At 39.5% G+C, this 25121-nt stretch overlaps 1 protein-coding gene across 1 annotated transcript in view; it reads left to right on the top strand.

Annotated features, from left to right (window-relative positions):
• AChE-2 (acetylcholinesterase 2) overlaps positions 1–13140 on the top strand; it is a 163684-nt gene extending 150544 nt beyond the window's left edge. Inside the window, exon 6 of the mRNA XM_031973762.2 lies at positions 1802–13140. Coding sequence (XP_031829622.1) covers positions 1802–1923 — 122 coding nt within the window. The 3' untranslated portion in view covers positions 1924–13140. The remainder of the gene's footprint in view (positions 1–1801) is intronic.
• The last annotated feature ends 11981 nt before the right edge of the window (positions 13141–25121 follow it).

Genomic DNA, 25121 nt, shown 5'->3' with positions numbered 1-25121 from the left:
GCAATTTTATTTCTCCGTTGAAGGTCGAGCAATTTGATTCTTCTTTCGCTGTAGCTAAGCAATTGTATCTTTTCTTTTCGTTGAAGATCAGGCAATGCTTTTTTCTAAGTCAAGCAATTTTATTTTTCTTCTTTTGCTAAGGAGAAGTGATTCTGTCTTTTATTGTTCGTGGTCAGGCTGTTTTAACCTTCTTCCTTTCGTTATTAGCGCCAAGCAATTTTATTATTGATTTCTTTTTATATTTATTTTGCTTGTCATCCGAGTGAATTTTCTTTTCTTTTGTGAAGTCAAGCAATTTTTTTCCTTTTGCTAAGGACATTCTTCCTTGTTTTTCCTTAAATATCAAGCAATTCTGTTTTCATCTTCGTTGAAGTCAAGCAATCTTATTTCTCTTGATTACTCGCAATGAGAGATACTTGAAAAAGTTATGTTATTTTTAAATTTAGTGTATTAAAGAGAAATAAGATTGCTTGACTTCAACGAAGATGAAAACAGAGTTGCTTGATATTTAAGGAAAAACAAGGGAGAATGAAATTGCTTTCCTATTTCATTTCAGTCAACTTCTCAACGATTACTAACAAAAGACAACGAACAACTGAACACTACATTAAAAGATCCTTCCTATCTTAACCTCTCGATTCCTCGAACCCCTGAAATTCAGTTTCCGATCGAAAACCGACCGCAACGGAGGTTTAACAATATCACAAAAAGATTATTCGGAATTTCCATTCGCCGATCCAGACACTTCATAAAACAACTGATCGCAGGTGCCGGAGGGCAGGACGGAAGAGAAAAGGCAAAGGGAAGATCACGTGGAACCGGAAACTCGTTATCCTCCGGGCGATTTTTTCCCTTATTCTTCAGGCTGGCGTCGCAATCTCGCGGATTCCGCTCGCGTCTCGCCCGCGGATTACAAAGAACCGTGGAAAAGCTTGTTCCTTAGCCTCTTCCGTTTTCGGTTGTTCATCAGACGGTTCCGAAACTCTTTGTCAAAGGGAATGCGGAATCAGGCGAGGCTAGGGGTGGACCGGGGGTGAGTGGCCTCGAAGACGATCCGAGACGAACGTTCCGAGTTCTCGGTCCGTTGAGTTTTAGGCTAATTAGCCCTCGGATCTGGGAATCAAATAATCCTGAGAAACATTGTCGGTGGAACTTTTAGGGCGGAATGATCCGGGGTGAAATAATTGATCCTGAAAATATGGGATTCGGTAATTCCAAGGAAACTTTCCGAGAGTTGGAATTATGTAATTACGTGTTACTAATTAGTAGGCATTAGGGAAAAATGTGAGTTGGAGGAGGGAGGGTAGCTTTGAGAAATACTTGGTTACTTTGATATTGAGTATGGGGGATGAGGGTTGATTATAAGAAATTAAGGATTGAACTTTTAATTTCTGTAATTACAGTAGCACGCTTAGGATTACTTGAAAATTATTAATTATCTAATTGTCCAGTACTATTTTCCGTTAATTAATATTCATAAATTAATATCAATGCTGTTAATAATCATTTATACCATATAATTACACTATATACCGAGATAATATCCACAGAGGTAATTAATATTTCAAATAATTCGATCATTCGAAGGGTTAGTCTATTATTTCATGTTAGGCAGCATTGTCTGTAACACAGAAATGTTTCGAAGCATTGTTTAATTGAATCAACAGTAATTCAATTCGATTATGGGTCGCCTGTGACCCGCATAGCAACATGTCAAAAGTCCGAAACACATAACCTCTCCCAACGATCATCGAACATTCCCCCGAACTCCGCTAAATCCCGGAAATCATCTCTGTTCCAGACCCAGCGCCGGAAGCCTGCAACAGCGCAGTGGCCATAGTGTCATCAGCGTCGAGGGAGTTGTGCAACTGGCTGATGATCACGGGCCTCTCATCGATCCTGTTGCTCCCCAGAGTGATCTAAACCGATCGATGGGACCCGGGCCCGTGTCGATCAACCCTTTTCCGACAGCCGACAATCCGTTCGTTCGAACATCCGCGCGCGGGGATCACCACGGGGTTCGTTGAGGATCCATCTGGACTGAAGCCGGCCGGCCAGCGGTTCTCAACCGCCTCGCACGCCCGCGGGAATCGGATTCCCGCGGACCCGGGTCGCGTACCGGGCCAGAATTCGCAACGATTCTCGTCACCGTCGCCTTTTCACTCCTTTCCCCCTCCGCCCCTCCCGCCCCTCCCCATTGACAATGAAACCAAAGCTCCTCAACCAACGATCCTCAACGAAGAGAAATTTCTAGTCGCGAGGCATTGCAAACGAGGCCAAAGAAACCGGCGGGAAATGGACGAGCAGCGAAGCGAGAGGCTTCAACGAGAATTCTCGTCGCTGGAGATCGGGCAAAACCCGGTGTTAATCAAATTGACACTTCAGCCGCGTCGTTGGCAGCCACCTGCGAGCGACACTCGACGACAAAAAGGCAGCGAAGTGGCTGCGACGGATTTCGAAAAGAATTCGTGTACCTAGTGGCACGTCGAATGTAGAGTGCCCGGGGCCTGAGATCACCTTTGACACGGCCCTGCGACCCGTAGCTTCGCTCCAGAGGCATCTGTCGACGTTCAGAGGAAGTAGGAGAAAGAAGGCACGTAGGGCTCGTGTTGAAATGGGAAATTCGGAGGGACGTGGATAGAGACGGTTGCGATTGCTAAAAAATTGATCGACAAATCTACGATCGATGGGAAAAATCGAAATTTCTCAACTATGGCCTCCGTTGAACACTTGTTCGCGGAACTAATTGGCAAATCAAAGTCACGTGACTTCGTAGAGCTCGCAGGAAGAAGAAATTTAAAGGAATGTGGATAGAGACAATTGAGATTGCTAAAAAATTGATCTAACAACGACCGATAGATCTACGATCGATAGGAAAAATCGAAGTTTCTCAGCTGCGGCGTCCGTTAACCACCTGTTCGCGGAATCAGTGGGCACGCGATAGAAGATTCGTTAGCGAAACGCTCAACAAGTGCTACGTTCTACGTAAAAGCTGCACGGGAAGGGGGCGGGCGGGCGATAGAAGGATCGAGGATCGCTTGGATCGCGTCCAGGACGGCTGACACGCGATTTTTCGCCGGTTTGCGCGAAAGTTCTCGAGGAATTGGGACATGCCGGAGGTTGGACCGGCCTTTCGCGTCATTTTTCGACTGGAAATTCTTCGTTCCGGGAAGTATTACGTGAGGACTCAACGGAAAGACTTCGGGAAATTGTTTCGGGGCCTTCTGGGAGCTCGAAGATTGCGGCTCCGCCGGAAATTGAAAGGAGCTGCTGGGAGAATTTTTATTTAGACGACGTCGCTGAATAAAAACGTCGTTCTTGGCTTCGGAGGATTCGCTAACTATCTCAACATCCATTTCCCATGGACACCTTAATCCTTGAACATCGTTCGAACAATTCCTGAAGCAAAGACAATCTCCGTGTAGGGGATGAATTCTACCAATCAAATTTGTTCATTTTGCGAAGTTTCTAAGCGGGACAATCATCAGGACAATCCTTGGATAACCTGTAACCGATGTTCTACCTTCGTAGAAGCTCGAAGGCATCGAATTCTACGAAAACCCAGAAAGCGAAGGCTTGGAACCCTCATTTAAACGATGGATCTCTGTTTCAAGGGGACCCGAAAGTTCCAGGAATCCTTAATCCGATTCTCGAAATCCTCCGACACCGTTTTCCATCCCATTTGAACGATCAAACGAAAGATCAATCGTCCTTTCGAAGAAGACCAATGCCAACAATGGCCACGCTTAGACCCTGATTCCCGTGAAGTGGCCCGAGGATTCGCAAAAACTGAACGGGCTAAGTGCAGACCGATGTCCCAAGCTTGCCTGCGAGTCCGAAACGTTGCCAGTCGCTCGTTTCGAGGAAAAAGGAGGAGCGCGGCTTGAAATCGTGTCGGGGAGGGGGCGAGGGGCAAGCACGACGGTGGATCTCGTGTCAGTTTCACGAGGAATTCACGGTCCGCTTGTTCGCGCCGCGGAATCGGGCAAACTCGCCTTTTCCGGCGGGCTCCGGGGAAAATCGTTGGAAATGCGGCAGTGGCCATGGAAATTTCGTCGGGCTGAACGTTGCATTGTTTTTTTGGAGAATGCGTCGCGGTGTGTGATATCGAATTGAAGAGCTTCCCAGATTTTTCGGTATCACGCAGAGATTCGGAATTTATTTCGCAGTTTTTCAGGTTTTCCTTGGAAAAGTGCTTTGAGTGTTGTTGGTAATTATGCTGGTAACAGTAGCTTTTGAACTTTAGCTTGAATGCTTTGGGTTGAATTCTTTTTATTATTTTTGGGGTTGTTATTGGTAATTGATTATATTGATGAAAGCAGTCTTTGAGTTTTAGCTTGTTTTGGGTTGAAAAATTGTTTTTAATGTGTTGGTGATTCTGTTGGTGGAAGCAACTTTTAAGGTTGATTTTGAATATTTTGGGTTGAAAATTGATTTGATATGATTTTTATTGATGCTGGTAATTGTTTATGATGGTAAAAGTAATTTTTAGGTTTGATTTTAAATATTTTGGAACATTTATTTGATACGTTAAATTTCGATCTGAATATTTTAGAAATGATTAGATGCAAATAGAAAATTTGAGATAAAGTATTTGAAGTTTTGAATAGTAGATCTTTCATATAAGAGGATTTTTTCTAAAATTATTTGATCGAGTGAGATATATTATTTATTTTACTTTTTCTTATTGCACCTTTAATGAAAATTCTTTCGTGAAGTATTCCAACTATTTTCAATTAAATCGATTCGAACAACGCATTTGGAGGAGTACAAAGGTTAACTTGGAATTTTACTTTCATTCCTAACTTCCTTTGATTATATTAATCCTTTGCGCTATATCGAGCGTGATGTTAGTTTTATTCATGGATATAATTCTTTGTCAAGATATTTTTCAAATAGATTATATTATTATGCTATCTTCAAAAATAAACTATCTTTTTTTTTATAATTCCATTCGAATAAAATATCCTAGTTAAAATATAATACTGAGTTATCCAGGAAATAATGTAAGAGAAATTCAGAGTGCAAACGGTTAACATTCCCTTTTTTAATATAAATGTTACCATTATGAAGTGTCCACTGATTACATTTCGGATCCTTTTGCCTCAATTTAATAATGAAATTTACGGAGGAAACGTAATTGAACAAGTGAGCTGAATTTTCAGTATAAAGTAATTTACTCCGTTTTTAGCTTATAACAGTATAATGATACAAAGTATCTTGAATAATACGATTTTAACAAAACTTTCCTCTTCAAAAGTTTCGAATGTGCTTGCAAAGCTTCTTTAATTTTAGACGTCTGCACGTAGGTCAAAGAATGAAGATAATTGAATTCCAAATGTAAAGAACTAAATTTCCTTTCGCTTTCACCTTAATTCAACTTGATACAAAAGTAAGGATAATATAATAAAGTTAAAATTCCAAGAAACAATCGTCAAACTATTAAATTTCTTTATTAATATTTCTCCAACAAAATAAACTTCATTACATATTTATATTTCAATAATTACCATTAAATTACCATCAACGGATAAGAATCACTGAAATATAGAAATCAATTGTCACAAATTGAATCACCCCACATTCCAAAAATTCAAATTGCCAAATTACAAACACACACCTGCGAATTTACAATGCAAATTTCATCGACCACTGCTGCATACTGCCTGATCCTTCGTCAACGCAGTTTCCAATGAGAAAAGTGTCACTTTCAAACCGTGAAACGAACATTCCTCGATTCTCCAGCAACCGAACAAGAAACCGGTCTCGGCGATCTCCTCGATTCTTCTGAAACTCAAATGTTCCCATTTCTTCTCGAGAAATGAGAGAAAAGCGAGGAAAACATTCGAGAATTCTCTGTTATTCGAAGGAAATGGGAGGAAAACAATGGAGTTATCCAAGAATTCTCTGTTATTCGAAGAAAACGGTAGGATCACGTGAATTAAAGGTAAGTTCCTCGAAATTTAAGGGACGAAAGGGTGCAAAGGGGTGAAAACAAGAGACTCGGGCGGTTAATGGACACCGCGATCCGGCCGATCGACCGATCGATCGTTTCTTTTCCCCGTAAATGGACCAGAGATGGCGTACAGGCACACAATTTTGATCTGGACTTGGACGATGGGCACAGATACCATGACAATACCGTCGGTAAAGTAGAGTTTTACTGTCTACTGTCGTGTCGTCCGCTTCTGAAGCGGATCATCGATTAAATTAACTACATAGGAACAAAACGTAACGAAAACCGAAAAAAAGTCGCCTTTAAAACGGACGAAAAAAAAAGAGAAAAATCTATCCAGGGTGGGGGAGGGTTGTCTCTGTGTACAATTGTTGGGGTGCACAGTGAGGTCGAAGATCGTGGGGTTCGTTTGTTTGGAAGACAAAGGTCGAGAGGGAGAGTCCAGGTCAAATTCGAAGAGCTTTCGGTGCATTCGACGATAATTAACGAAACTGGTTTTTCCCTTGATTCCATTGGATTTTTCGTTTTTTACCCCTTGTACTCGAGAGGCACCATTCTTTCTTGACTCGATTCGAGGTATCAGTGTGTATATTGATTCTTTGATTATATTCATAGATCAATATTATTAAAATTTACTATTAAAGTTATTGCTAAAATTATTATTAAAATTTACAATGTGCATGGAATATTGAAATGAAACTGTTCTACCTCAATTCCCATATTCTCATCTATACTAATTCTGAAAAATCGTCATCGGAGCTCCATCCAACGATGATATAATATTTATAATACTAAACATTCCATCAATCTTAACATCAGATTACATCCACGACAAAATTCGACACACTTAACACTAAAGCAGACGAGTCAAACTCCATTCCTAATCTTTTACAATTATCAAAAAGAAAACAGATGAAGTGATGCACTCTTAAAGTCCCTACACAGAAATTTCAGTCAATTGAACTCGTTACTTTCACTCACATCTCAATATTCGATATACAATCAAATCCACTCAACAATTAAACAGCACACACAATACAATCAACACAAACAAGAGACCCTCTCGAGTACAAAGGGTGAGCCCGCATAAGGGAGAAGCAACCGAAAATTCCCCCATTAAACGTCCCCGGCGAGACAAACATAATTTCATCGTTCCTTTCTCCCGAATTTTTTTCATTCTCCCCGCACGCTTTTTCCCCCCGGGCGGGAAACCCGATGCACCGGTTGAAACGGAGCGAAAGCATGGGGTTGGTAGAGGGTGGCGGCGGGAGGAAGGTTTTTTTCGCTCGAAAAAACCGGAGGAACGTGCACGGCACCTCGTGAATTAAATCGTGGACACACGCTACAAGGCGAGCAACAAGAGAAAACGACAAAAAAAGTAAACGGAGAAGGGGAGGGATAAAGAAAAAAACAGAGAGATACAAAATAGACACTTAAGGGATGTACCGTTAAGCGATGTAAATATACGTATACATACTGTACGTATGTATATATATACATATAAAATATGTTCGGCCGTTGCGGCCGGAACGTCTGGCGCAACGGGATTCGCAATTTACATTGTCGCACCGAAACGCACCGCACACCGGCGTTAATTATTGTTTTCAATCCGTTGTTAACGGACCGCGGATTTCCGATCGGAAATCGTTGCGTTTTCTTCTTTCGGATATCGCTTGGAAAACGGATGAACGTGGGATTTGTTGCGACGACCGATGAATTATTCACGGTGATAAAGATGTCGATGTGTTTTCGGTCGTTGAACGTGTTTGGAGTGATATTTACGTCTGTGGAAGGAAGAGGGAGGTTTGATTATTAACCCCTTGACGTACAACGACGAGTGAGACTCGTGATGAAGATTTCTAGACTAATTTAACAACAATCAATGTTATTCGTTACCCACGGAACAAAGCAAACAACTATTTTGCTATTATCATTGTATTCTCTTGAAATAAAATTGAAGTAAAATGGTACACAAGTTTAGTGGCGAAAGTGAATAGTACGCCAAGGGGTTAATGTTGAGGCTTGAGCGGTATGGTTTGGGAGTTTTGGAAGGATAATGTGGCAATTTTAGGTTTTGTGTGGTGAGGATTATGTTTGGAAATCTGTGGGGAAATGTTGAAAGGTGTTTGAAGTTGAAAGTGAATTTGAGAGGATTTCTAGTCTAAAAGATTTGGAGATTGTATATTTGGGAATGAGTGTTTAAGAATTCCTGGTTTACGAAGGAAATTCTCGAGAAAGTGAAATTTCCGTATATCTGAACTTTGCAAGACAAGGTTTGAAAAACGTGGAAGTTTTAAATTAAATTCCCAAAAGCTGAACATTTACGAACCACGTTTCGAAATTTCGGAATTTGCGGAATCTATTTTCAAAAGTTCTCGGTGTACAAAGCAGATTTGCGAAACGAACTTCTAAGACCATCAACTCATAATTTACAAATCAAGTTTCCGAACTTGGCAGTCAAACTTCCGTAAACCTCAAATCTGCGACGCGAACTTTCGAAAATATCAAGCCTCCGAACTAACTTCTCAAAAATTCCCACTTCACATTAATGTTCACAGTCCACACAGAGCAGACACGTCGACCAGCTCCAAACAAACGTTCACACCGGTTGAACCGACGTTTCAAAAATGTACCAAAGTATTATAAACTCCGATGCAACAATAGTGTTTAACACTTTGACTGTCTAGTAACCACTCGTCACAACTGCTACGTAGTCGAAACTGATTTCATAATTAATCAGAAACTAAAAAGTCAAGATTCTTTGTAATAATTGCTCTATCTTTTTTATATCCGACACACTGAAGGAAATTCGATTCGTTTAATAAGCCACAACGAAAATGAATAAACTTAACACGTTAAACGCCACAAAATCTATTTAACGTTACAATCGTTGCATTACACTATTATCAACTTAGTTAATTATTAACACGTTGCCACGGAAACCGTCAGCGTTTTCTGTATCACTTATCCTTTCTATAGCAAAGTTACAATGAATTCTTAATTCTTTAATATGAAAATCACAGAAAATTCGTATTCGGAATCAATTACCTTCCAAGTGATGATTATTTCGTAATTTGAAAGCTCCGGTCATCGGTGACCGCCATGGCAGTCAAAGTGTTAAACATTTTGATACGACATCGGTTCTTTTGCATGTTACGATTATGTTCAAGTAATTCTGAAGCGTCATCGGTGACTGATATGGCATTTAACGTGTTCAGTTTCTATAAAAATGGTGTCACCGAAATTTAGGTGACGTGGCAGTCTATGTATTAACATTTTGATTCGACAGCGATTATTTTACATGTTACGATTGTTCTCAATTAATTCTGAAGCGTCATCGGTGGCTGACATGGCATTCAACGTGTTAAGTTTCTATAAAAATGGTGTCACCGAAATTTAGGTGACGTGGTGGTCAAAGTGTTAAACATTTTGATTCGACAGCGATTATTTTACATGTTACGATTATGTTCAAGTAATTCTGAAGCGTCATCGGTGACTGACATGGCATTTAACGTGTTAAGTTTCTATAAAAATGGTGTCACCGGAATTTAGGTGACGTGGCAGTCAATGTGTTAATTCGAAGAAAGATACGGAATTCCCAAAGGAATTGGAGAACGTGACGATCCCAGAGTTCCGCGCGCAACAGCCCGACGCGTATACCAGCTCTGTATATCTAATTACGTGTGCCGTCAAGCAGGTTGACGTAGACGTAAGACAATTAAGGCACCCGTGTAATTTTCTTCCGTGAACTTAGGTCCACAGACACACAGATACACAGACACAGTGACATATTAGAGAGAGAGCAAGTGTGGGAGAGAGAGAGAGAGAGAGAGAGAGAGAGAGAGAGAGAGAGAGAGAGAGAAGGAGGGAGAGAAAGTGAAAAATTAGAGAAAGAGAGAAAGAGTGTGTGTATGTGTGTGTGAGAGAGAGAGAAAGGGCTAAAATAGTAGGAATTAAGATAGATCTATCGTTATAAGGGCCGCCTGGTGATTTTCTCGATCGCAGTGCTTGCGCCATGACAGTGATCCGCGATCGTTCAACTCGGGACAGTCGTTCAATTAACAGTCCAACGGCGAGTGACCTCTGACACGCGTTTAACCCTTTGTCCTACGATTTATTTCTTTATGAACGATACAACTACTTTGTCATTAATAATTTATTGAAAAAAGGGAAAAATTCTAGGCCACGTTTGTCCCAAAGTGTAATTGTTAACAGTATAATGATAATTAATTTGAATTTACAAGAAATGAGGAATATTTAGTTTTGTTGAACTTTATTTGCTATGTCGAATATGACTACAACAGATTTATTCAAAAGATAAGATGTTTCTCTGAGAAATTATTCAAGAAATTGATTTAACAATACGTAAACTGTATTGTAGATCGATTAAAGTCTCGATAGATGCACCATTGAAGTCAATTTAATTATTCGGCAGGTTTGATGTTGAATTGGTTTATCGTTGGAAATTGTCAATAGATTTTGAGAGACTCTTTGTGGATAGAGTTGAATATAAAATACATATCAATGGAATATCAATTTTGGGAATGGTGCTCGATATGAATCGATTGTATCGAAGTATATATTATTATTCGTTTGTTTATAAAAATATATATATATAAATATGATAATTATATATAATTGTTTGTATATTATACATGTTTCATCTCGTTTGTCGATGGACCTTGACAAATTTGTTGCGTCGATAGTCGAATATAAAATACATATCAGTAAAATATAAATTTTAAGGGGTTTTGCAGGAGAACATTGTTGCATCTGTTTGAAGGAGATAGTGTAAATGAATTATATTGATATATAATACAGTATATCGGTTCGTTTATGAATTATACATGTGATATATGAATATAAAGTTTCTTTCTAAATTACTACTTCTATATGCATGCATGTAATTATATGTAATTACATTTGTAAATGAGGATACAGATGGTTTATAGTATATGTATATAAGGTATATATATAAATATGTATTACATACGAGGATATGGGAAAAGAAAGTTGAAAGTTACAGAAGAATTTATTTTTGAATGTTCAAAGTAACAGAACTCAGAATATAAGAACGTTCCTTTGAAACAAAGAATTTTTTGATAATTACAGTCGCAGCGAAGAAGTTTCCCTTGTGTATGGAACTTTATTATTTTTAACGTGCCGGCAAAGGAATTTTTTTTTCAACCACGAACGCTTCCAAACTTCCGAACGTTAATTGTATATGTTAGGTTGGCAAGAAGGTCTTCTGACGTTTTCTGAGAAAGTTCAGTTTGAAGACAGGTTTCCCTTCATTAAATTAATTTTCGTCAGAGAACTTCCTGGAAATATACCATTTCACTTGTAACGCATACTCGAAACGTTTGAATCAAACATTCAGAAGTACACTTTACTATTTTGCATAAGAATCAGTGGGTGTTAATTATTATAATATTTTTTATTGTGACGAAAAAGTAAAGTGATATTGTATCGTATAATATTATATGAAACTTCAATATTCTTGTTTATAAATATCGAATGAAATGTTGATAAAAGTGTCTCGTGCTTTTTCAAGACATTTGTAGAAACATTTTAGTTCATTAAACAGGGAAAAAAATGTTCGATTAAATTGAAGTTTATTGAACTGAGTCGTTTGTAGCTGGACAATTTTCTGATATTTCTCAGTTTATTTGTTTAGACTGTTAAATTGAAAAAAATAACCACAAGGCTTTCTTGTTTACCTCGTCCGTTACAATTACTCTAGAAAAAATAATACTTTTTCATGCTCTATGAAAACTGCGCGAAAATTGCCTACACCGAAACGCAAAATGTACACAAGCAAGAGTGGCCACGTTAAATTTACTGTCGTCTAAATTTTCATACTCCCAAAAGTGAAGCTTCAGAGCTTACTAAATGGTACAGCATAATATTTGCGTTTTATTTAAAATATGAATTTACCATTTTGTGGGTCCACTATCTAAATTTTCAAATTCCCAAAAATAAAATTTTCCGAAGCTCGCGGAATGATGATATTTCAATTTATTAAACAACTTTACTTAATATATTAATTTCTCATATTATTAACCTATGGTACATTAAATTCGTAATTTAATATTAAATTTTGCAAAACGATGAAGTTTAACATCTCGATTTACAGTATTCAACTCCAATTCCAACTTCAATCTCTAATTTACAATTTTGAATTTCGATTATAATTCCAATTTCGATTTTTAATATACAGTACAATTTTCCTTATATCCCTAATTTCTATTAACTTTAACGAACATCTCACAAGAAACAAACGAGAAAACTTTCTTGCCAGCCAAACAAAAATTCCAAAATTCTACGAAAATCCCCATGAAACATTCAACGCGTGATACAGACATAAAACAGAAAAATAAATACCAACTATCGCCGTCGGACTGTTATGGAAGAGAAAGCGGTTTTCAATATCCAAGTTCCCTGCGTAAAATAAGAAGAACAAGCGAAACGTGTAAAATCTAAAAATTTAATTCAAAGTACCAATCACAGCTGAACAAAGGGCTAACTGTACACTCCGCACCCCTAAACCGCACGTGTAACCTTGGCCCAGCTCTCGGACCATGAATTAATCGGACCTAAACCCGGCCGGAGTTCGCTGGAACACGTGCAACAAGTTTCGCGACTCGAATAGTTCCAGGGGAACCGCGTGAGGAAGGAGTACAGTGGAATAGGGGACTCTGACCGGGTTCGAAAAGAAAGTTTCCCTCAGAGAGCAACGAGGAACTGGAAAAATCGAGGGGAAGCTTGATCCTGTAGGAATTCGAAGGGGTAAGTCGATGGGAAACGTGGAAAGTAAGGGAAAGGTGAAGGGAAAGAGAGAGAGGTAGAGGAAATAGAAAGGGAGAGGAAGGGAAAAAATGTAGATGTAGGACGGAAGATGAAAGGGGTAAAAAGGGAGGAAAAGGGAAAGCGATAAAAAGGAGGTATAGGTAAAAGGGAATAAAAGGGGAGGTATAGGTGAAAATAGATAGAGGGAAGGGTGAAAAATGTAGGAATGGAGTGGAGGGGGAGAAAGTTGGAAAGGTAGAGAAAAGTTAAAGGAAATATAAAATGAGGGAATGGTGGAAGAAAATGGGAAATGAGGGAAGGTGAAAGAAAACAGGTAATGAGAGAAATTTGGGAGAAAGTGGGAAATGAGAGAAAAGTTAAGGGAAATATAAAATGAGGGAAAGGTGGAAGAAAATGGGAAATGAGGGAAGGTGAAAGAAAACAGGTAATGAGAGAAATTTGGGAGAAAGTGGGAAATGAGAGAAAAGTTAAGGGAAATATAAAATGAGGGAAAGGTGGATGAAAATGGGAAATTAGGGAAAAGTGGAAGAAAATTGGAAATGTGGGAAAGGTGAAAGTAAATAGGAAGTGAGAGAAAAGTTAAGGGAAATAGAAAATGAGGGAAAGGTGGAGGGAAATGGGAAACGAGAGAAAGGTGAAAGTAAATAGGAAATGAGAGAAAAGTTAAGGGAAATAGAAGATGAAAGAAAAATGAACGAAAATGGGAAATGGGAGGGATAAAAGGAAATAGAAAACGAGGGAAAAGTAAAAGCGAGTGGAACACGGAAAGAAAGGTGAAAGAAAGTAGAAAATGTGAGAGAAATATAAAAGCACAGTAAAAAGTGAGGAAAAAGCAGATGAAGAAAAAGAAAGAAATGAAAAGAAAGGTAAAAAAAGTTGGGGAAAGGGGAAAGAGATTCGAACGAGCTTAACGAAGGGAACCGAAAACAGCTTTCTCGTCCTGGCTTGTCTCGCGAGGAACGGAAACGGCGAAACATGAATCTTCCATTTCGTACATATCACCTATATAAATATATCATATATATATATATATAGCCTGAGAGTTCGAATTCTGTCGATATATATATATATATAGACGGAGAGAGAGAGAGAAAAAGAGAAAATGAACGAATGTGTGATAGAGTGATCGAAAGAGAGAGAAAGAGAGAGAGAAATGTTTTACGTAGAGAGTGATCGATCATCGTGTGCACACATATTGAAGAGAAAAGTATGCGAAAGGGAGAAGGGAGGAGAGAAAAAGAGGATTTGGTATTTTGATTAAAGCGAGATAAAAGCGAACATATTTTCTACGTGAGTGTGATAGGCTGCGTTTTTTGGCTCTAGACTATCGTCCGTCGTCGAGTTTCTCGACTGTTCCACGCCACGGTATGCGCTCTGCGAATTACTAATTTAGTGGAAGCTGAATTTTGCCTCTGTATAGCTTGGAGTTGGACTTTTTAGTAGTTTAAGTCAATAATAATTCAGGCTTGGTTTATATATCTTGTGTACTTTGGTTGAATAATGGTTCGAATTGAAAATATTTGATTAACAACGTAAATCTGAATCATGAATACACATGTAGAATATTTAACTTGAAACTGAGTAAAGAAATTTTACTTTGAAAGTAGTATAGATCAATGGTATATCTTACAGAAATAGATTCACAATCTAAATAATACAAAAGCTTGAATCAATGATATCCAACTTGTATTTCACGTTAACATCGAAGATGCATATTAAAATTTCAAATACCTAACCCAGTAACTTTCATTTCTAAGTAATCCAAGTCAACGATAACCGACTCGCAACACCAACATGTCTGAAATCCAACTCGGAGAATCCAATCCAACTTACAGAATCTCGATAAAAAGGAAGAAACGACGTAACATTAATTCGTTCATACTTTCGATGTCACTTACGAAGGCCTATAAACAGTTTTCAATAATATAAGTCAACGATACACGATCCTCAGCCGAAAGGAAGCCGAAAGTAGACAGAAAAATATTTCCTCGGGTTCAGGTATCCGTGAAAGTATGCGACGTCGCGAAAGCCACTCGACTCTAAGATACACGGAAGGCTAGTTTCGCTTTACCAGGAGTTTAGGTCAATGATAATCGATCCCCAGGCGAGGCTTGACCCTGGACAGGGGCGAACCGTGGCGTTTTCGCGGGAGAATCGACGGCACCTTCGTGAATAGAGTTTATTCCGGGCCGTATGCGCTTTCCCAGCGTGCAACGCACCCCAGGACACATTTAACAATTAAGCACATCCTCACATATCATTAGCTAATTACATACCCATGCGTATTGTCGTGAGAACTTAATGTTAGGATTAGTGCCTCGACGTGAAACACGCTCGAACTCATATCGGTCCTACCCACGGAAGAACAGTGCGTTCTCGAATTCGAATTAATTAATCCGGAGCCTGTTGCAACGCTCATCTTAAGCCACTTCCTTAATTAGTGTATTCGAAGGAAGTCCAGCTTCTTATATCCAGAGGATTCGTTCTCTTCACGTTTGAGTTCACTGCATACTATGTATATAGAAAGCACAAGTTGGCACTAATTTCGACGAAGATTAACCGGTGGCTAATTATCATGCAGATTCCGTAGGTATTGTTTCACAATTAATTAGCAGCTGGCTAGGTTTAACTCGAAATTAATTGCCGCCTCGGCAAGGCCTAAAGCAGGCCTAAGCTTGCGACAATTATTAGAACCTAAGTCGATCCTGATCCAGGATTAATTAGAACCTATCCGATTAAGACCTAATTTCCAACGAATCAGCCTAACTTTAGACTAATTATCACCTCGTCTGCGGAACATTGACAATTTATAATAGTCCAATTCGTGTTTTCTTCTTGTCTAATTAGAACCTGACGCAGACTCTAATTACCGCTGAACAAAGACTAATTGGAGGATCAATTTATAAACAACACAGGCCTGAAGATGCAGATGTAATTTTGAGATCGGTAACGCCTAAATCGAGACGAACACGCTATTTTATGGAATCCCATGAATTATTGCCCGGTGAACATTAGTCTGAAAACTATTCGGTTACTTCACGCGCGATTTATACGGTGTAATTGGTCGCGGTCGACGCGTTCGACGCCCGATTCCCCTGGAAAAACAAACGGCGCCCAGTTTCCACGAGAAATCGCGCCGTGAAACGTTCGATTTCGCGCCGAAACGAACGGCTCGCCTGTGTTTTTCCACTGTTTCGTTTAAAGCTACCAGTAACACGTTTTGCCGCGCTTTTTTTTTTCTTTTTTTTTTGTTCGGAACGCTTCGTCCCGCTTGATCATCGAACGACTCAATGACGTTCGATCGCGGGTTTCATTTCAGCATGGCGACTAAGCGTACGGCTCTCTTAGCCTCTAACGAGCCGTGAACCCCATAGCAGACTAATTAACAAAGAAACTATATTATACATATGAACATATATATATAGGTATATTTTTCGCTATACCCGGTGTCCAAAGGGAAAGGACGATACTTTGGAATCTGAGTGCATTAGTTCTCAAACGTTGTGAGTGATGTATTTCATATACTCGGTGAGTTATTCATTTAATATTTTCTTTAAAGTTTTGCACTTTGTAAAATGAAGCTCACTAATGTTCTGGCTGTATTTCGCGCATAGAAAATACTTGTTCAACCCAATATTTATAAATAAAACGATAATATGTTGGAATGAAAATTTTCAATGAAAATTCATTTCACATTTATGAAATATTATATCTGCATCGTGTACGAGTAGAATTCGAATGCTCCTCGAATCGTCCGCAAAGACATTTGGAGGAACGAACAATCTACTTTACATTGAATACAGAATGAATTTAAATAAAGACGTCAGATTCCAAAGCGCGTCGTCCGTCTTCGGAGACCACCCTGTAGAATCGCTTGACAACTCGACAGGCCTAAACAGATAAAATCGAAAGAGAGGGAACGACTTTCGAGACTCTTCGAAACGAGTTACGCTTAAACGAGCTCCGCGATCGCGCGGGGTTGCAAACCAGCGAGAGCTGAGAACAAAAGGGATGAGAAAGGAGAAAACAATCTGTAGAACGATGCGTACAAGGGATAAAAATAGAAAGAGAGAGGAAAAGATAGACAGAGAGAGAGACAGTTAAGTTCAATAACGAAACCAACGAGCTTAAAAAACGAGATCGCGCGATTGAGAATTAATTGGACGCGATTAATTAACGATATCGGCGTGAAAGAACAATCGATCGATTGTAAACGGCGCGGATGGGTGGGAAGGGGGATGGACACAGATGAGAGCAAAAAGGAGGGAAAAAATGGAGGGAAAAAAAAGGAAATAAACAACGACGGTGGATGGTGGTTCGAACGCGCGGTCATTTCGCTAATTAAATAACTCGATCGTGCGTGAACGCGTCCCGTTCCGTTCCGTTTCGTTTCACGCAGCTACCCGCGGTTATTCCCCGTTCAGCCCCGATGTACCGATACATCGAGCGCGTGAAATTTATTCCGCCGCTCGAATAATTAAGAATTCGAGCAGTTCGCGGCCCGTTAAAGTCGCTTTGTTTTCGGTTTCTTTATTCTTTCCGGCGGTTTTTTCGAGATTCGTGCGCGAGAAAATGTTTTGGGAAGTAGAAGATTGCTGTGGGTACGTGGAAGATAATGTGATAAGAGTTCCTTTGTATGGGAAAGTTTGAAAATGTTGTTTTCTTGGTTTCGTGGGGTTCTTTCGGTCTTTGGTTTGTTGACGCGTGGAATACGGGGCAACCGTTGTTGCGAGGTTTTTAGTTCTTGTACGACTCGAGGAAAGCTAAAATCATCCCTTCGCGATGGAAACAGTTCGCCCTTGGAATGATTGAGTAACGTAACCTAACAAAAATCGTTTCTCTGTATCAAAAACAATTTTCCTTTGAAAAGATTGAATAGCATAACCTAATAAAAATCGTCTCTCTGTATCAAAAACAATTTTGCTTTGAAAACATTGAGTAACATAACTTACCAAAAATCATCTCTCTATATCAAAAACAATTTTGCTTCGAAAACATTGAGTAACATAACCTAATAAAAATCGTCTCTCTATATTAAAAGAAAAAAATCACCCTTGGAAAGATTAAGTAACATAACCTACCAAAAATCATCTCTTTATACCAAAAACAATTTTCCCTTGGAAAGATTGAGTAGCATAACCTACCAAAAATCATTTCTTTATATTAAAAACCATGTTCCTTTGAAGAGATTGAGTAACATAACCTAAAAAGATCGTCTCTCTGTGATAAAAAAAAGGAATTCGCCCTTGAAGAGGTAAAGATTCATTTAGACTGAGGAAAAATAGCGAACAAAGCGAGCGCGCGAGGCAAAATGCGCTTTTTCGCGAAGATGAGGGAACAGTGAAAGATTCTGAATGCCAGTTGGCGCGTGCACGCGCGCGCGCACACTTGGGTCGCCACCGAGCGTGCTTCAAAGCCAGAGCTTTGATCACTCCTACGAGGCGAACTCGGCCCAAGTGGGCCAACACACTCGGATTTCTCGGGCAACAAACACGACCAAGCCGGCCGCTTTATTTCACGCGAACAATCGCCGCTCGCCGCGGAACAAACCGGAAGTTCCTCGAGTTTTCTTGTCGCGAAGTGATCCTCGGCTAGAGTACCGGGGCAGACGGTGTTTTTCTCGCGGACGGAACAATCTCGAATTGAATAATTATCGCTTGCTGCTTGTTGGCGCATTGGCTGATGATTTTCATATTGTACGAAGAATACAATGGAGTATACAGGGTGTCTCTATGGTAACCGGCGGTCGTTTTATAAATAGGGGTGAGTTAGGAGTATAAAATGAAATATTTCTATTCGTTGTTTGTTTATTATATATTAAATATTGAATATTAAATGTTGTATATTAAATAGAAACGAGTAAAGTTTAGTTATAAAAGCCTTTTTCGTATTAATTAAATAAAAGTAAATAAAACTTAGTCCTTGGGAAACTTTCCTTGTACTAATTAATTAAAAACAAATAATATATATGTTTTTTATTGCTTTAATAACATACATTTTACATGTTTTACCTATCAGCTTTAAACGCGAGGTTATTCTACATACGGGAGTAAGAGGAAAGTGTAAAATAAGATTTTATTTGTGACCTAGTTTCAAAGAAAATCCAAGCTGAATTTTTATTCTGCGGGCAGCTAGAAAAATGTAGCTGTGCTCGGCAAATTTTTCAAATTGGATTTCCCCGTGAACGGGTTTTATACGAGGAAATTTTGTTGTACATATTTTAGTTGTTTTCCCTTGCGTGACAACACCACGTTGATATCGTCGATATTTAGTTAATGTTGATTTTTTCGAAAGGATTGTCAGCGAGGAACTTTTATTCTAGATTGTTCAACTTGCGTTGACAATCACCCGCCGGTTGGCAGTATTAAACTGCACGAGACACCCTGTGTAAAGTCATCGAAAGAACAACTTATATTACATAATTTAATTATTGATCTTTACGAGCATTGCAATTTAACCCAATAAATTCCAGAGATTGATTACAGCGTCAGCTGATGATGGGCAACATGGCGGTCAACGTGTCGATAAATTAATAATTTCTATATATTATAAGAAAGGTACTGTTTCTGTTCTTGATTTATCAAATTCAAACGATTACATATACTGAAATCATTCCCACGGAAATATCAAGCTTCCCAACCTCAACAACTTCGAATATTCCTTTCCGAGTTTAATCTTCTTTCTCGTGACTTAAAAAAACATATTAACAATTAATAATTCCCTTCCGTTAGAAATTTTACGATTTCGAGCGAGACAAAGTTCAGTGCTTAACAGAGAATTTGTTTAAAAGAGAAAGTCAATGTTTGTTTCCTGTTTTTCGTCTAAAGCGAAATGTACTTCTGGCTAATTAATCGTTTTAACGTGAAATATCTCGAAACATTTCAAATTTCAAGCCCAGCCCTGAAATTCCTCGCTAGAGTTACACGAAAACTCGGAAATGTTCGAGGGAACGATGTATCCGGTCGCATATTTTTCGAATAGCTCGCATCGAACAATTCCCAGAGTTCCCCCTGTACATTACCCTCGCGGTCACGTGGCCACGAACTATCTCGCAGTTCCCGGGCGACTTTAGAAACACTCAGCGTCCCGAAACGAAGTAACGAAAAACGGAAGTGCTCAATTAAATCGTTCGTCTTCTCGAGATTATTAGAGATAGACACACAGACACACACACACACAGAGATACACACACATAAACACAAACGAACACATTTGCTTCAGTCGCAAATGCCAGTGGTCGCTTTCTTATGCTGCGTCTCCGCATGTAAGAGAGAAAGAGAGAGAGAGTGAAAGAGAAAGAGAGAGAGAAACAGAAAGATAGTAGTAAAACTTAAGCCGCGTGTCCATTTGTGGACTCTTGAGTTGTAACTTTCTAAACGAGAATTTCAGAAATTTCTTTAGAATTCTAATTAGTTGTAACCGCGATGAAACGTGTAAGTAATCATTGGAAGGTTCCTCGCGAAGAATTAGGAAACATATTCCAGAATAAAATATTTTCGAAGAGAACCGAATCGAAGATTTGTGCGTACACAAAATTCTCCAATGTCATCGGACGACTTCTTTTAAGTTCTTTTTTCAGAGGGAACCTTTTAATGTGCGCTTTAACGTTTTACTCGACAACAGAATAAATCACGAGAATGATGGAAAAAATCAGTGAACACGCATGTACACGCATACATAGACAGACGGTCCTCTAGAATTGCATTGAAATTATAGGTTAAGTGAATTTTTAGGTTAGGTTATCGCATAGCCATTTAAACTGTCAGACGATAACTCCGCGCGAGCCAACCTTCCCAAGGTCTGCGTTGTAAAAACCGGAAATTTAAAGTCTCGCCTAACATTTCGGAGGAATTTTAAAAGTTCCGCTCGCCGCGGCCGTTAAAAGCATTTATTATTATCTGGAGAACAAGCGTCGATTGGACACGCAGCGATTAGGGACGAGGAGCGATACTTTCGTCGTCGCTTATCAGTGTCGGCGGGACTTTTAGCTCGTCAGGCGCTAAATGATCGCAGATCGTGCGTATATGTGTTTAAAAGCATACCGGGTGTCTCATTCCGAGCCTCCGTGTAATCGTTGGAGGCGCCAATTCGTGGGACACCCTGTATAACGGATGCAACACGTGTCACACGGACATACTATATATACACACACAGACACACACGCATACACATTGAATTTTATATATTATATATACATATGTATATATCATACGTATGTATGTGTATATACGTATATACATATGTATACATTATATGTATGTATGTATGTACGTAAGTATGTATGTGTAACACAGTAGCACGCGGAAGTCGCGCTTTCGCTTTAGAAAGAGAGAAAAAGGGGGAGAGGAGAGGAAAAGGAGAGACGAAGCAAAAAAAAGAAAACAATGAATGAAACGGAGTGTGGAGCAGATATATTAATTAATTGATAAAAAAAGAAAAAAAATTATATATATATATATATATTATATTATAAAAATAAGGGTGGAGAAAGTGTAAATGTGGCTACGTGCGAAAGGGAGCGAGAGAAAGAGAGAGGGAGGAAGATATTCTGTGAACACTGTGTGTCTCGCGTTAAACGTTGTTAGGTTATACATAAATAAAGATATTATAAATGTTACACCATTGTACGTAATGATTACTGGAAACTGAGAGGAGAGAGAGAGAGAGAGAGAGAGAGAGAGAGAGAGAGAGAGAGAGAGAGAGAGAGAGAATGAAGCGCGAAAGGGAGAGAGAGAAAGCGAGAGAGAGAGAGAGAGAGAGAGAGAGAGTAAAAAAGAGAAGCTATGTATAAGAGAAAATTAATTAATGTAGTTAACAATGAAAATAAACGATACGACGATTACTACGTGCTCGAGGAGCCCCCCTTCAATTCTCTCCCCCCAAGCCCCTCGCCAACTTTCTGTCCGTTAATTTCCTTTGCAACCGAAAGTGAGATAGTAATTGAGGTTAGGTCACGTCGGACGGTAATAATATGTCCGACAGATACGGTAGGAAAAATTGCGAACGTTACGGCGGATTAATTTGCATCGTTAATTTTAAAAATGCCGGCCAGCTTCGGGCTATTATTACTGGGAAACGAATGCGCCCCGGACGCGGGGTTACAGAGCATCGTTTCTTTTTGTTCCGTTTTAGGTTACGTTCGAAAAATATTGCCACGTTTATATCCGCGGCGTTTTTTTTTCTCAGCCCGACGCGTATAGAATACCGGGCGTAGAACGAGGGGAGCAGTTAATTAAAAAGTCGTTGAACAATTCGTTTCTGTGGCGAGTTTAATTAACGTCGATAGTCAATCGTGGACGTTCGATTTTCTCGGTGGCACGCTGAGAGTAAAGGGAACATGTAGTGAAGTAGTTAAGGAAGATAGACAATTAATTTTCATTGAATGTCTAATTAAAAGTCAAAACTCGTAGACAATATTGTATCGTTAATCAGTTTTATTCACAAGTGTTTCTTTGATAAGATATTTTTTAAATAAATTATAGTTACTTTATTTTCGATATTACTAGTAAAATGAATCGTTTACACTGTTCTCTACAAACTATATTCTTTAAAACGCATTTCAAGTGAAATATCGTAACAACACAGAGTTACCGAGGAAAAGCAAAAGAAATTCGTGTAAAGGGTTAAGATTATCGACTAAATAATTCATTCATAAATATTCGATTAGAGTAAATGACGGAGAATACACTATTAACGTTAGCATGACGGATCACTTCTGATTGGTACACCCCGTATAAAATGTGGAATGTAATTGTCTCGTTGCAGGAGTACCGCCGAGAATAAAGAATTCATTTTTATCCCGTGTTCCATTAAAACGTGCAGTTTACGGTGAGTAATAACCAAGTCCGCGAGGCGGTTGAATAATACACTACGGCCGCCGACAAGATGGCGGACCCCGAAACCAGATGCCGTTCTTAAAAATCGGAAGGGAACTCGTTCTCTATACAGTCGACTCGCGGAGCAAGGGAATCCCCTGGAAAACAGGTATCGGTTCTCATTCAGTACCATCGGGAATCCAATATTACGGTTCCGTGTTTCCACGGGCGAAGTCGCAGGTGCGACGTACAACTTTAATTTTCAGTGGGTTCCCTACAACAGGAAGTGCCCCCGGCGAGAATGTATGTATAGCTGGGAAATATTCCCTCGAAAATAAAGAAAATCACTTTGCCCCAGAGTTCGCGTGGAAAATAATGAATACAGGGGACTGCATCGAATATAATTGCAAATTGCTTGTTTATTCCATTTGCGGCTATATTCGCGCGTTACTGAAACATTTCTGTGAATTACTTGCCGTGCAATGGCGAGTGAGATTCGTAACGAAGATTTCCAGACGGATTTAATAGCAATCGATGTTGATTACTCACGGATCAAAGCAAACAACTATTTTGCTTTGATCCGATTTGAAATTACCACTTGAAGTAGAGTGGAATATTTCGTTGCATCTCTTTCAAGTTATCTATAGTCGAATGTTACACTATCTGCGAAAGTAAATAGTACACCAAGGGATTAAAGGATATTTTTCAAATAGATTGTATTATGTTATTTTAAATATTATTAAGAAGAATCTTTTACGCTCTTGTTTTAAGCAGGACGAACTACTTCAACAATTTCGAAAATGAACAGACCGAACTTGTGCGTATATACGAATTTCAATTTCATTCCGTTCAATCCATTGAAACCCCAAAATATCGTTGCTTTCATCAAACACACACGAAACTCGTGAATGTAATAATATACCAACAACCGATTCACCTAGTATGGAACGATATTCGTACAGTCGAGCCTACTATATTCTTCGAACAAAATTTCGTGTTCAGAAAGTAATACCAGCGTGATAAAATAGCCGATAAATTTTGTTCAATTTTGCTGTACAAGACAAAACTGAACTTTAGCAGCGAGTCTTTAACCAGACGATGTCACGGTTCCAAGAAATCTCGAGGTGCGTGACTTTTCCCGCTACGCTCGGAGACGTTAATGGCGGCGCGGATTGCGTCATGCTCGCGTTCAGTGTCCGAGTCACAAAGAACGCGACAAAGTCATCGATGATTTGGAATTTCTAGTGGCCATTAACGAAAACCGGATAAAACGCTGGGAAAAAACGCGGAGAAAGACAGAGAGAGAGAGGAAAGACCTGATCTCCGTAAATCGAATCGAGCGTCGGAGGCGGGAAATTCAAATTGAATGAGGTTGAAGTTTCAACTGCGGGAGCCGACTGAAAATGGCGGAAGGCAAGAATAATTCGAAAGGGAAACCCGGCTCACGTCCCGACGTCGAAAACTTCCTCCGACCGTCCCGGAAAGCGTAAATTTGCATTCCGAAGTGCGCCGCGTCCGATGCAACGTGCGCATCCGCGAACAAGATCTTCCAGGCGGAACGATAAATGCTCGGAATAAAATAAATCATTCGGGACGTCTGCTTAACAAAGCCTCCGCTGTCGGACTTTTTAACCGTGGAATTTCTGCTTCGCGAAACTTCGATCGCCTTGGCTTAAGCTACGCGTACGCTTGGTAATTGTCCTTTCGAAATTGAATTGGCTTTAGTTACTTTGGAACGTTTTGTTTTCGGTTTATACTTTGTCGTAGGGATTTTCGAAATTTCGTTTGGTGTAACAGTTTGATTGTGATTACATTCTTGGTGAAAAGTGATTTTGTTTACACTAAAACTACCGAGTTACATTGACTTTTTGAAATTTCTCTACAGAAACTCCAAGAATGCGTCTACTGAGACTTTAATTGATGTACGATTCAGTTATTGTTGAATCAATTCCTTTAATAAATTCTCAGAGTTGTTATCTTTTTAATAACTGCTCAAACAAGAAATCGGGAATAGGTAATTTTGACCCGTCTGGTAGTTTCAGTGTTAAAAAATCGTATCTTCCAATTTCGCCACAGCGTGCGTATAGCATAAAGTTCGGCCAAGTGACTCCATCGGCGAAATTCCCCGAAAAAGCCGTAAAACTAGAGGTACCAGCCAAAAACCATTTCGAGCTGTAAAAAGTCTCCTGCGCGTCCCGGACGATAATTAATTCGTGGCCACGGTGGAAGGAAAAAAAAAAAGAAACAAGTCGTCGTCGTCGGGAGTCGGAGCCTGGCTGTCTGCCGGTTTAGATCGCGGCGATCGATAAATCGTCGACGGCCGATACATTTCTTTCCTGTTTTGCACGGAGCCGGATGAATAATCAGCAGCCCGCACACGTTCGGACGTTTACTTTCTATCCGTTCTTTCCGTCAGTTCGTTCCGTCCTATCTTTCGAACTCTATTCTCGCGAACTCCGATCGAACGATTTTATTTTTCGTTGATTAACCTCTCGCCGTTTCCTAATTCCTTTCGCAAGCGCGTCGATCAATGGCACTTC

The sequence above is a fragment of the Nomia melanderi genome, chromosome 2, assembly GCF_051020985.1.
Source record: "Nomia melanderi isolate GNS246 chromosome 2, iyNomMela1, whole genome shotgun sequence".
NCBI classification, from domain to species: Eukaryota; Metazoa; Arthropoda; class Insecta; order Hymenoptera; family Halictidae; genus Nomia; species Nomia melanderi.
The sequence above is the reverse complement of the archived record's forward strand: the minus strand, read 5'-3'. Positions and strand labels throughout refer to the sequence as shown.